Source organism: Lichenostomus cassidix, chromosome 15, assembly GCF_008360975.1.
Source record: "Lichenostomus cassidix isolate B80296 chromosome 15, HeHo_3.0, whole genome shotgun sequence".
NCBI lineage: Eukaryota > Metazoa > Chordata > Aves > Passeriformes > Meliphagidae > Lichenostomus > Lichenostomus cassidix.
Genome location: NC_139496.1, coordinates 2641766 through 2655722, shown reverse-complemented (window position 1 = coordinate 2655722; position 13957 = coordinate 2641766). Strand labels below are relative to the sequence as shown.

General features: G+C 39.0%; 1 protein-coding gene across 2 annotated transcripts in view; it reads left to right on the top strand.

Annotated features, from left to right (window-relative positions):
* ATP2A2 (ATPase sarcoplasmic/endoplasmic reticulum Ca2+ transporting 2) overlaps positions 1-13957 on the top strand; it is a 43469-nt gene that overhangs the window by 12329 nt on the left and 17183 nt on the right. For both annotated transcript variants that reach the window (XM_085075485.1, XM_085075486.1), the window contains exons 6-8: positions 10041-10121; positions 11538-11623; positions 12573-13037. In XM_085075485.1, the coding sequence (XP_084931611.1) occupies positions 10041-10121; positions 11538-11623; positions 12573-13037 (632 nt within the window). The remainder of the gene's footprint in view (positions 1-10040; positions 10122-11537; positions 11624-12572; positions 13038-13957) is intronic.

The following is a 13957-nucleotide window of genomic DNA, read 5'->3' as shown; positions in this document are numbered from 1 at the left end:
TAATTGGTAGGTCTAAAAGCAAAGTATCTTAATTGGAGTTGTGGTTTTAACACTTGTCACGAATTTAAAATTTTGTTTTCTAATGTCTGGTTTCAGAGTGTCTTAAAACTTTTCTGGTTTTCTATCACAAAATAGGTGTTTGTTCCTGGTTTTTAAATTTCTTCAGTTTCCTTAGGTTTGAGAGGTTTTTTGGTTTTTTTTTTTTGGTCACGCTCTGTTATTTCATCTGAATGTGTTTTTCCAACTCTTAGACTTGTAGTAGCACTGCCTTTGAACTTCTCTTCACAAATGTCTTCTGTCCTCTCAGCAAGTATGGCTGGCACGTGACTTCGCTGTTTTCTCATCTTTCATAATTCTGTATTCTTCTTTTGACAATTTGCTGCCTAGGAGATCTCAAATACATAAGCTATGCAGAGTAGAGCTCCCTGTTCCTCCTGGGTGAGCTTTTGAAGTGCCACTCTTAAAAGACTGGACTTTTGCCTAGAGCTTTCTGATATCTTAGTTTTGCTCTAGAAGATACATCTTTGTTTGGAATGAGTGCAAAAGTAGAAATGTTGTATACTTTTAGGTAGAACTTCATAATTTTGGTGATAATGCCATAGGAATAACTTTTTCTCTAAACTGGGCTTGACTGTTCCTTCCCAGATAAATCTAGGTGGCTCTTGCTAAGTGTCAGGAGTGTTGCATGCTCAGATTTTGTAGGTCATTATCAGCTGTTAACTGAGTGGTTGTTCCTTTGGGAACAATTCAGGGTGTACATCAAACTTGCTTTGCACTAGTGTCACTTTGATTTTAGAGGTGGTAGCTGTCTCAAGAGGAGAGATATATATACCCTTAAACTTGACTATCCTCCTGTTTTAATTAGCAGGCAAAGAGAGTGTGCACTCAGAATGAAGTTGCTGTTGGCTGCCTGCCCAGCTTTCTTTCCTTGAGAAACTTGAACATCGGCTGAGCCCTGTCTCAAGCCCCTGTTTTGTGCACAGGATGATTCAGCTACAAGTCCAAATCCGAAGTGGTGATAGCAGCAAGGGAGGGTGAAGTGTGATGCTTTGTCACTTTCTGTGCTCTTTGCCTCGCTGCTCCTGCTCTGCACGGCCAGAGCTCTGTGCTCTGCAAGGGGAGGTTGTTTCTGCTGTGCTTGATGTGTCCTTTTGAGGCAAACAGAGTTGTATCAATTACAGACTCTGCAGTCGATGTCCAGGCCAAATCCTTATCCTGTTTTTAAATGTCAGCAGTGGAATGGTAGTTTTGGAAGGAGTTTTCATCGTGGGAATACACTTGGGTTGTGTTTTTTGGTGCTCTAATGCAGTGCTGGTAGGATTGCGAGTTGATGACTGTGTGTCTTGAGCTGGTTTGGGGTATCACTGAGGAGAAGTGCTGGATTTTGATGCTCTGCCAGGTGTCTAGAGCACAGAACACTTTCTCCTTGATTCATTGCTATTTCAGAAGAGGTACAGATTGTGTTTTCATCTTCAAATTTAGCTTTGCCTTTATTCTGTATGAGAACACCTGGGGGATGTGTGGGCTTTTACTTACCTGCTGTATATTGTCAGTACCAATAAAATCAATTACTCTGTTTAAAAGGCCTGTGACTGAGGGAGAAAAATGAATTGGGAATAACCAATGTGCCTGTAACACCAAGCTGCCTTTAACAAGCATAGTAGCCTCTTTATCACAGGGTTACTATTGCGTTATTTTAAAATATGCTTGTAGAACAATGACTGATAGTCCAGCACATGTAGTATTTATTTAAAAAAAAAAAAGAGAAAAAAAACCAGGGACAAAACTAAGCTAATATGCTCATGTAGAAAAATATCCAAGTTTTGTGACTGTCCTTTAAAATAGGTGGTCTGGCTTTTCTGGGTAAAATACTCACTTAAACTGTATGGTCCAACAATGCACTTAAATTACCCTCACTTGAAGCTGCAGTCAATTGTAAGTCACATGGATGTTTAACAGAAAAATAAGTACTTTGGTGTAATGCAGCTTCTGGTACTGAAACAATAAATACTTGTAGTTAGGCAGTGATGAAGTTTTAATTGTAATCAAACTGAGAAAAGCCACAGAGCAAGTAGAGAAGAGCCAATAAACCCACCATGTCCCAGCGTTGGTGTCAAGACCTGGAGGTGAGATAGACTCTGTGCATGCCTGTGCCTCAAGTGCAGGGGGACTGTGATGGCCTTTGACATGGTGTTTGCAAAAAGATGACCATGTAGGGAAGTGACAGAGCCCTGCATGCTGGGATACATATCTGGCTGTGGAATTCTAGGCAAAGTGCCAACGACATTTGTGTGTCCAGGCTAGTATCTTTCAACTGAGTGGCATAAACAACCAGGTGATTGGTTTCTCCCCTGTGCTGATAACTAATATTGAACAGATCTCTGCAGATCTTCCATTGCAAAATAGTTGTGTTTAATGCTGCAGCAGCTTTGTTAATTTGAAATAGCTGTATGTGGGTCTGACACAGAGATAACTTCATTGTAGGAATTGTTAGATTGCTGTTGATACATGCAGACATGAATTTAACTGTGTGTTGTTAGGAAGATTTTCTTCCATGTTGACTTAAGCAGAGATGGTGGAAAAGATGACATACAATGAACAGGAGCTCTAGGAGGTGTTGGGATCACAGATTTGGGAATGTGTGCATTAAATTTGCTTGCAGAGCAGTGGTGGGCATGGTTCTCAGAGCTGTAGTGTGTGATGGTTCTAAGCTACAGAGTTTTTCTTAGGATTGTTGAACTGACAAACGTCCAGATGCTGTCCTCACATGGCTTTTCAGTTTGCCTGTCTTTAAATGGATTATCATGCTGTTGTAAAAGCTGGACTTAATTGGAGGGTACACTCTAAATTTGTAACCATGGGCTATCTTAATAGATTAGATATACTTTGGTTTAGTTGAATTTTTTGTTTGCTGGCTTAAGGTAACATTTTTAAAGAAAAATTTAAAACAGCATAGTCCTAGTTCTTACAAGTTTTGTATTAATTTCAGCCTGAAAAATTGGGATAAACTGGTTGTAAATCATTTATTTTTTATAGAAGCATATTTGGGAACAGAAGTGACCTTTCTTCACTTCCGTTGTATTTTCCTGTCTAAAATTTTCTGGATTGGATACAATGTGTCTGAGTTTCTGTAATTTAATAAATGAAAGTTCAATAGTTGCAGTCAGTAAATGACCAATGCAGAGCCACAGTAGTTCCTCTTTTCCCTGAATTTCTGAATGATGGTTCTTGTCATCTGTTACTGTATCTGTAAGTACTCAGCATGCTGTGGGTGTTTCCTTACTGGGTGCAGACTGTTGGGTTTGGGTTTTAAAGCATGTATTTTGCTTTTTTTCCTAAATCACTACTTCTGAGCTAGAAAAGACAGGAAAGTAAGATCAGTGGTTAATAAATACATGTATGAGTAGTGCATAAATGTGTGAACATTTTGGCCAACGCATCAGAGGCAGCTTGGGGATAACCAGACACAGTCCAAACTCCATTCCATGCTTCACTGGAGTCTGGAGTTATGTGAGGTTCAACTCAGGGCACAGCCTGAACTTGTGTCACTTTTAACACACATTTGAAATATTGCAAAACACATTTCCAATTTTTACCCTAATTCTTGTAGAATTTTCCTTCAGAGTTACCAAACTGTTTGGTAAAAATAGCCAAACTAATTCTGGTTTGGTTGCTTGAAAATTAAGAACTTACCTGGTATTCTAGACTCTGACAGAACTGATACTGAGTGGGTTTTATTATAAGCACAAATAGTACTGAACAAAAAGCTTGAATATCAAGATAATGTTCTGTTATTACTGTATCACTCTGTCAAAGGAAGCTTTTTTTTTGTTAAGTCTAAAGAAAACTTGCACTTGGAGTTTTGCTGCACTTCCAGAATTCTGACTCTTGGTTCTTCTGTTACCCAAATGCAGCATAACTTGGAAACAGGACTTCAGCTTTGATGTGAAGATGTTGTTGTTATCTACCTGACCTGGCTTAAGTTGAAGCTTAACTTACCAGTCCATTCTTTCTGCTATTAAATATTTTTGTAGGCTGGTCATGAGAGTTTGCCATCTAGTAGGCAGTGATATAAATAGAAGCACTAATTAAAAGCTAAAACTAGACAAATTTGGTTTAGAAATGAGTGCAGAATTGCAAGCAGGGTCCCTGTCCATCAGCAGATCTTATCTAATGTTCTGGTGCCCTCTTCAGAGAGAATGACACAAGTCTGGTTTTTGAGAATGAAAAGAAACAAATTAAGAATTCAAGTCTTAGGTGCTGTTTAATACAGTATCTCCATTTCCTTAACCCTCAGTTTTGACCTGGAAATACTTTGCTCCCAGAAAGCAAAGCTTTTTCTGTCCTTTTAGCTTTCCTTGATAAGAATACAATATATATGTGTTGTTTAAAAAAATTTTTAACCTCTACCTTTAACAGTTCTTGGGTTAAGATACTTGCACTTTGCATACACTGCACAATAAGCTCTGTGGATATTGTCTGTCTGCCCAGAATGCAGAAGGTGGATGACAGAGGTTGTTTCATACGTGTTGTCTAATGTAGAGAATGGATTTTAATGTGTTGTTCTGTCGTCTTGTCAGTGAAAGCAAGTGCTGGCTTACTACTGTGGTTACAGCTGATGGACCTTTGCTAGTGTAATCTGTCTCATTGGAAAATCAATCATACCTTCTTGGTTCGGAGTGGAAACTCAGACTTAAAATATAGTTCATAATCACTCTCCTAATTTTGACACTTCAATAGTCTTGGCCTTGTATGAAAGTGTAGAAGGACTCAATTATGTTCCTGTATTGCAGAGCTTCTGATTTCTGGTACTATTTTATTATGCCCTGTTCAGGAAGTGTTAAATGCTCAAAACCCGTTACTACGGAAGAAAAATTAAGTTTCTGATGGTCTGAGGAAATCAAGCACAATAAGAAGATGAGATTGTCTGTGTAAAAGGGGGGAAGAGGAGCTAAGCTGAGCTTGTCTTAAGGAAGTTTAATACAAAAACCAGTTGTGTGGAGCAGCTCTGCCTCCAAATAGAAGCAAACCATTCTGTTCACTCAAGTCAACACTCAGAAAATCCTCAGTTTTGTTGATTGAAGTGTGTAGCATCCTATAGGTGTTATTTTAAGTCTACTCCTTTCAATTCTTAAGCTGAATTCTTCAATTCTTTCCTTCCTGTTGGAAGTTGCAGTTGATTCAGTGTATTAGTAAATACTCACACAATGGTGTGTCCTCTAATTTGGAGTATGAACTTACTTTTGGGTAAGAGAGGAGACTGAAATAACTTTAGTCTTTTAAGAGGCTTTTGATGGTAAAACCCCATGCATTTTGAATCAATTGTTTTAATAGCAGTGTGGTGGGTTACACCTGCTGAATTTGATAGTATTTCTACTCCAGCCTGCTAAAATTAAAGCATCCTATTAAAGCAGGAGAAAGACCATAGTGGCTTAAAAAGTTTCTTAAAAACCAAAATATATGAACTTGTCAACAATGAGCTTTAATATATTAAGATTTTTTTGTTGTTGTTCTCTCCATTTGGTAGTATATGGAAATTGGTTTGGGGATGTTTTTACTCAGTTTCAGGAACTGTTTGTGCTCACAAACTGTTCAGCTATAGAATAGTTGGAGCTACGCTGATAATCTTTATTACAAAAGTCCACTTCCAACCCCCAACCTGCTGATAGCAGGTCCAGGGTGACAGTGGCTTTAGTTAATGATAAACATAAATAAGAAAGTGTGAGGTACCTAATGTATATGAACAGCCCTTCTGACTTCTGCAGGAAGAATTACTTTTATTTGCTGTGATCACAAAGAGAGACTTTTTGCAAACAGATCACTTTCTTTGGTAAGAAGAGGAATTGTTCTTGTAAGACATTAACATAAAAAAAGAAGGAAAACTTTTCACTTTTTATAGGGTACCTGCCTGTAAATCTGTGAGCAGGTCTCCAGGGGTGTGGGGGGTCAGAGTTAGCAGAGCTGATATTGGTGTTCAAAGTACATGCTTAAAGCAGTGGTTTTGTTCTGAGGACTGTTCTATATCATAGTGGCTGTTGGAGGCACAGTTAATGTTGCTTACTAAACCCACTGTCATCAGCAGTTTTGATTAGATCATCTGGAATGTGGATCTCAACAGACTATATTGAGATATAGTCTAATAATTTGAGACTTGAAAGACAAGTATGGTCCTGCTGTAGTCTAAGGTTTGCTGTTAGCACCCAGAAGTAACTAAAAATACAAGGGACTGAAATCCACACAGCTTTAATAGTTATTTTCCCTCCACTTTCATTGTTCATAGAATGTGTCCCACATCATTTCTGCCCATGTTCCTGGGCTGCTTGAAGTACAAACTGCTACAGCCTGCAACATTAATATTGTATTTTGGCTGTAGAGGCCTCCCAGTGAGTGTCTCAAACCATTGTCTGACAGAATTCTGAAATTGAATATTCAGTTTTATTGCTATGCTGGAAACTGGTAAAGTATTAAAGGGGATATCAGTGGTCAAATGAAACACACAGGTAATGAGGTGATCATTTCACTGTAGGACTTGATGAGTGCCAAGTATTAAATTGGGACTCATGTTGCTTAGTACATTCTATCCTTGAAGTCGATGTGGGACGAGTCTGTTGAGAAGCAGGGTTGGACTGTGTAAAAGTCAAATATGTATGTCAGTGGCTGTTCATATAGAGGGAACTTGACCCATAACACTGCCACAGCACTGGGAGCAGGAAGAAAAGGTCTGGGGAGCTTTGAACTTGAGAAGAAACGCTGAAGTGTTGGGTGCAATCAGTGGGAATCTTGGCAGGTAACCCTGCTGGCTAGGTGCCTACAGAACCCAGGGTGTTCAAGTACTAAATTATCCCTATTTTTTGTGAAAAAAATGTTGCTTCTTTAAACAGCTGACATAAACTTTAAATTCATATTGCAACAAAGTCTCACTCCAGTTTTTACCAAGGAGTGGAGATTGTAAATTGTCTGTTTCAGTGTAGACTCCTGCACAGTTAAATAAAATGGATATTTTATCTTTTTTAGCCTCCTGTAGGGACCAGGTTATTTTTAAACAGATTCATTTATTGTGTGCTGAATCTCAGTATTAAAGTTCTAAAATCCTATGCATAAATAAAAGGATTCTGTGGGTAAAGCTGTAATGATTCAAACCAAACCTTTCTCTCACTCCTCCAAGCAGCAGTCAATGCTTTAGTTAGTGGGGCTGTTTTAATCAGTAGTTATGTATTTGTCTACATTATGTTTCAGAACACGTACCTGGGCAGTTTTGAAAGCAGCTTATTTGATTTCTTCAGAGCTGTTGTGGAAATCAAGTGACTATTTAGGATTAAAAACTTCAGTTGAAATAATGGATGAAAATATTTCTGCAACTGACTTGTTATTTTAGATGTCAGACTGTGGAATTATGTCATTTACTGTAGCAGCTCTGTACTGAGCAACACAAATGCATAATCACTTTCTCATTTCTTTCAAGCCTTGGTTCTGGGAACTGCAATATGTGAATTTTAAAAAGCCTCCCAAAGAACAGCAACCCCCCAATTTTTTTCCTGTTTTAAAGTATATGTTAAAAAAGCCTTCTGTTGATGAGATCTGTAGCACACTGCTACACACTGCTACACACTGCTACAAATTTCCTGTGGTTCCTCCCTATCATAGGATGATTTCCTATTTATATTCAGTTTCAGTTGTGCTCATGAAAGTATATTCAAGACTATAAATGACTTAGTGTCACAGTCGTTATTTTGCAAAGAGCTGTTTAAAATATCTCTGTAATTGACCCTGATGTACAACTTTCCTGCCTATTGGAAATGCTTTGAATATTTTACCTCCAGCCTTCTCAGTCAGAGAGGGTGAGTGAATAATGTGTCTTATCATAAATTGTTGAGATAAATCTATAAAGTTGCCCTGTCATAATAACTTTAACACTTCAGGTCTGGTGATTCAGGCACTTGAGAACGACAGTAGTAGTTTTTCTGGAAATACTGATGTTGAATATCCATAGTCTGTTAGAAGAGTCTCTCCAAGTGTTTTAGGTCTTGTGAATATAATGTTTGAGTTTGAACAACTTGGAGGAATTCAGAAGTAAGTTAGAAAATCCTTTGTAAATTTTGCCCTGTGTTCTGTCCAGCTGCTTGAAAGTTTTCAGATTAGTTTTTTAGCAGCTTCTTTTCTGTGTTAAGCATCTTCAACAGCGTTGTCAGATGTGGTGGATGTGGGCTTGGCTGCAGATCTCCAGCTCTTTCCAGTGCTCTGAGCATGTTTGTTCAGGTTGCCAGGCCTCTGCAAGGGCTTGGCCTATCCAGCCATATCTGAACAGCAGCTGCTACTGTGTGTCTGCAAATAACCCTCCTCAGGACACCAGGAGAGCAATTGAATAGTTTTGCCTTTTTTGGCCTAGGTCACCATTTGTCTAAGGCTATTTTCTCTTGCTGCTCAAGGGTATTGTGGCTTAAATTAGTATTCACATGGTATAATGACACATTTGTGGCTGTTCTTTTGTCTCTTCATGTACACATGCTCACAAAAGCACACGTCTGACTCTGCAGGCAAAACTATACAATCTTTTGCTGATTTTTAAGGGTTGGAGTTACTCTGAATTTACAGAAAGTTGCATGGTGCAAGTTTTCCTAACTTTTGAAGTAGCACTTAATTCTCCTCTTCAGGGTTTTGTTCCACGTTTTCCACTCCAGGGTGTGAGTGGTTGGATGAGCCAAGGCTGTGACACCACTGTAGAGTTTTTCATGATATTATTTCTTAATGTGCATTATTGCTGCTGATTGCATAAGCAGTTCCTGCAGGAATTGCAGCTTATTTTAATTTCACTGCAGGGACACAGATTCCACCTACTGAAAAGATCAGCTGTCTTTAGCTGGTTATTCTCCCTTCTTTATTTCTTTGCATTATTTTATAATAATATAGCTGACACTTGAATGCTTGCAGTGCTAAATTACATTTGAAGTGTTCAATCATGTGTTAATTAGCAATATTGACATGCAGAATGTAGAACCCCTCCATGTGGGTCAAAAATGTGCCTCACTAATATGCTTTAGCAAGTTAATTTGCATGCAGCTGTTTATTTGCAATAGACACAATGATAGAGCTTTAGTTTTTTTTTCTTAAAGACCAGGAAAAGCTGGGTAGGAAGAAGTAGGAAGGTAGAAGAATTAATTTTTAGGTGATAGAGATGCTGGAACTCAATTGGCAGTAGGATTCATCACTGCTATTTTGCAGAGTGGTGTTAACTTTTATCATCTGCTGTCTTGGTGTCTCAAGCACTTGTTTTGTTGTTTGTGGGTTGTTTGTTTCATTATTTTTTTTCTTCAGTGTTGTCCTTTGCAAAGTAGGAATGTGTATGACAAGATAAACACAACAGAGTGCTGTGAAAATTGTAGCTGGGATATGGATTGTGGTTATTTAATAGAGCAGCATTACTGGAAAATAAAGCTACTGTGTGATCTGAAGTTAACTTCCAACTCTGAAACATCTGGCAGAATTCAAAGTATAACATTACAAGAGCATATTTGCAGAAACACGTTATTCTCACAATTGGTGCCAAAGAAAAGGAAAATACAACTTCGTTTTCTAAATAAATAGATGAGGATAATGTGATCTTTGGAGAGCAGAGGACTCACTTTGGGCATAGAGAAAACAACTGAAAGACTCTCCAGGACCAGTTGTTCTGAAAAGGGAACTCAATTCACCTTAGCTACGGTTTTTGATTGTTTATAAATACGTCTTCTGAAATTGATATCTTGCTCTTGAAACTGTTTTCCCTCTGCTTTCAAGTGGCCATGTGGTTAGAAAAACAATCCAGTGATTTACAGCTTCTTTCTTGGAGGTTAGGTAGGGGCAAGTCTGAACTGCCAAAAGTGTATTGGATACTCAGAAAATGGGAGTATTGCAAATCACAAAAGCAGCAATAAGCTGCTGGTGATCTTAGTCATCTGCACAGTTAATGGAAAGTCATTTTTCTGGGTGATGGAGCTAAGAGACACTTGGTTAGAAATCCCTCAAATGGCAAAATTTGACTTTGTCTTGTCATTTCTTTGTAGTTGGAGACAAGGTTCCTGCTGATATAAGAATTACTTCTATCAAATCTACAACTCTAAGGGTAGACCAGTCAATCCTCACAGGTACAGTTTCTGTGACTTCTATGTAATTATGTGCATAATTGAAAATGCCTTTTCATCATTTGTTTGGAACGATCCATTAGAAACAAGCCTGCAGCTATTGAAGTTCTGTGCATTCAAGTGCAGTAAATTTCTGATCTGGTAACTTCTGGAGTGGCTGAATGTGTTGCTTCATCATTGGCTTTGTGTTCCCTTTAGTGGGATGAACATTCTTACTGAGTCTTGTAATGCTTTTTTGGTCATCCCCTTCCCCCAGCAGACTAAAATTAAAAAAAAACTAAACTAAAATTAAAAAAAAAAGCATCTCTTTTCTAGTTTACAGAGCCTTCTAGGTTTGAACATCTTGACACCACTCAAATATGAAAGTATGTAAATCTTTACTAAATATCTTCTGCAACAGGAGAGAACAACTTTTGCAATACTGGCAGCTTTTAAGCTGCTGCTACTAAAGACTCAGTGCACTCGAGCCTTATTTGCTGAAATTCTGTGCACACACATTCACGTTTTCTGGTACCAACCCTCAAGTGCAGGGGCTATTTTTAGAGCCCTTTTCAGATTTGTTGAAAACAAAACAAAGTAGCAGCACTTCTGAATATAGGAAAGAAGCTGGGAATCAACCAAGCATGCTACAACAGTTTTCCTTCAGCTGGAACATGAAGGTCTGTCTGCCTGTTTTGGTAGCATAAATTAATGTTAACTAGGTCTGAATTTTAAAACAGTATTCATAGGAAGCCTATTTTTCATCCTTGAATCTGTCTTGAAACAGGCTCCAAAGTTTCTCACCACAGACCCTGAATAGCACAAGACTGATCAAGCTTTACTTAAGTTTAGCATAGGAAAATGGATGTTCTCCATGCCTGTAAAGCTGTTGGAATAAGTAGAAATAACCCACCAGAATTCTATAAAAAGGGACTATTCCTCACCTTTATTTAAGTAACAAAATTCTAGTTTTAAAGGAAGCCTTTTCTGTTTTCAGCCAAGTCAATGCTTGAGTCTCCTGACTGATGAAATAGGACTGAGGTCTGAGATGCTGCTCAACAAAATCCTTTTAAAAGGAAGAAGCTTTGGCTCTCTTGAGCTTTCACAAAGTAGTGCAACTCAGTGACTGAAGCTAAGAGCACCACCTTGTGAAATCTGGTGTAGCAATGAATATCTGCTTTTAAAGCAAAGGGACTTTTCTACACCTGTAGAAATACCTGTATACCTTTGTAGAAACTAATGTGTAATTTTTTCTAAAAGCCAGACTATCAGTTTTCTTGGCCGACTGAAATTTTTCCTGTTTCACTTAAGCAATTAAATAAAATCATCTAAGAAAAATCTGATATTATAGAAATTTCAGCACTGAAGATTATAACTTCTTTTATTTCTTTGGGACTCCAAATACATAATCTCTTCTTAAGACTATTATCTTTATTTTAGGTGAATCAGTGTCTGTTATTAAGCACACTGACCCTGTGCCTGATCCTCGTGCTGTAAACCAAGACAAGAAGAACATGCTCTTTTCTGTAAGTTGTTCTGAGATTTTCAAAACATTTATAAAATAACACTGAAGTTGATAAAAATGTGCAAAACTTCAGATCTTCCCCCAAAAGCTGCATGATTTTGCTATATTCTGTGCATACATTTCTATGTGTGTCTCTATACACATTGAACTAAATGTATTAAAAATCAGAATTAACTTTTAATAAAAGCTGTCCCTAGGGAAGATGCTGGATGAAACCAGTCTATGAGGAGAATAATTTTTGTCCTTCACAAGGCAGTCTTAGGGGGTGGAGCACACACACTTTTAAAGTGCTTCTGCAGTAATTTTCTAAAGTAATAGTTCTTCAGTGTGATAAGAGCCCACACAAATTGTGGTGTTGTGTAGCTAAAATTGAGAACTGGCTTTCTGTATAAGAATGAAACAGTTTGTTCAAATTTATTTAAAGAAAGCATTAAATACCTTTCAGATAAGAAAATAACTTTCTGTTGGCGAGCTGCTCAATTTAACTGTTCCTTTCCATGTTAAATGTGTTCACACAGGGAGCCCCAGAGAACATATCTCTTATTCATAGTAAATAACATTAAATCTGACAAAGTAGAGTCCTAATTAAAAAAAAAAAGAGAGGGAAAACACATTCAGTATTCTAGTCAAAATACATGATGCTTGCTCAGCAGCCAGGTTTGGCTGTGTTGCTTGTGAGAGATCAATACTGACTTGTTTTGAGCCTTTTCTGGGAGCAGAAATTCCACCCTGGAGTGTTTCCTTACCGACACAGGCAGTGTCATCCTCTTCCTCTTTACCCTTTCCCATGTCCTGGCTGAAACACAGTCTGAACTTGTATGAGCTGGTTGGCTTTGAGGTGTTCTTGTGGTGGTTTTCTTTGTCCAATTAAAACCAAACAAAAGAAACTCACCCACAAAACCCCTTTGTAGATTGACTCCCAAGTTTTTTTCCTTCTTTCCTTACCTCAGGGTACAAACATTGCTGCTGGTAAGGCCATGGGGGTGGTCATTGCAACAGGGGTCAACACCGAAATCGGGAAAATCCGTGACGAGATGGTGGCCACCGAGCAGGAGAGAACCCCCCTGCAGCAGAAGCTGGACGAGTTTGGGGAGCAGCTGTCCAAAGTGATCTCCCTCATCTGCATCGCTGTGTGGATCATCAACATTGGCCACTTCAACGACCCCGTGCACGGCGGCTCCTGGATCCGCGGCGCCATCTACTACTTCAAGATCGCCGTGGCTTTGGCCGTGGCTGCCATTCCCGAGGGTCTGCCTGCTGTCATCACCACCTGCCTGGCGCTGGGCACACGCAGGATGGCCAAGAAGAATGCCATCGTGAGGAGCCTGCCCTCTGTGGAAACCCTGGGCTGCACCTCGGTGATCTGTTCTGACAAGACTGGTACTCTGACCACCAACCAGATGTCAGTGTGCAGGGTATGTCCCACTGCCTGTTTCTGCTGCTCTTTTTCCCCTCAGCTGCTCTGAAAAATCAGCATTGCTTAAATTCTCTGATTCTGGCTCTTTCTGTTCTCACATCATCAAAATCCTGCCTTATTTTCCTAAGATAAGCCTCCACTTTTTATTCCGTTTTCCACTGTGTAGTCTTGAAGGCTTTTGTCTCTTCCCTTATTTAGTCATGGCCAAAAATAGCTGTACCCACACTCATGGAAGAGAAAGTTGTTTGTAAGCAGCTTTCCATTGACTAGTCTGTAAGCCTTTCAGGTTGTTCTTTGGTGTGATTTATGCTTTTTTTAGGCAGTTACAATGTAGACCAGGATGTGTGTAAGTGTAAAACACTTGCCTCTTTAATTGAGAAAGACAGCAATGGTGGAGAAACTTAATAAGAGAAAAGGAGATTTACTGCAGTAACTTTGGTGGTCAAAGGTGTTTTCACTACTGAGTGGTTCCAGTGGTTATTTGATTCTTACCTTCAGTAGCTTTGCTGGTCTGATGTGGATCACTGCAGTGTTTTCAATGTGCAGCACTGACTAACCTGGCAGCTTGAGGTGCAGGTGACCCTGTCACCAGCATTGCCTGGGTCATCTTCAGTGTTGGTGTGTTTTTAGGTAAACGTGAGTTCTGTGCCTCTCCTTTTTTCCCTCCAGCACTGTGTCTAGTGTTGGTTAATTTGGGATTTTTATGCCTGGTCACTTCACATAATGCATGTTCAGTTGCCAGTTTGTGCTTCTCTGTGGGGATTTAATGGAGAAAACACTGAATTCTTCCACTTAATAACTTTAGATGTTCAGTGGCACAGCAACTCCAACATGAAATGTCCAGAGTCTCATTACAATGGGTTAGAGTTCCAAATGCGTGCATGTTGAGCACTGCATGCCAGTGGTGAAAGTTTGTAA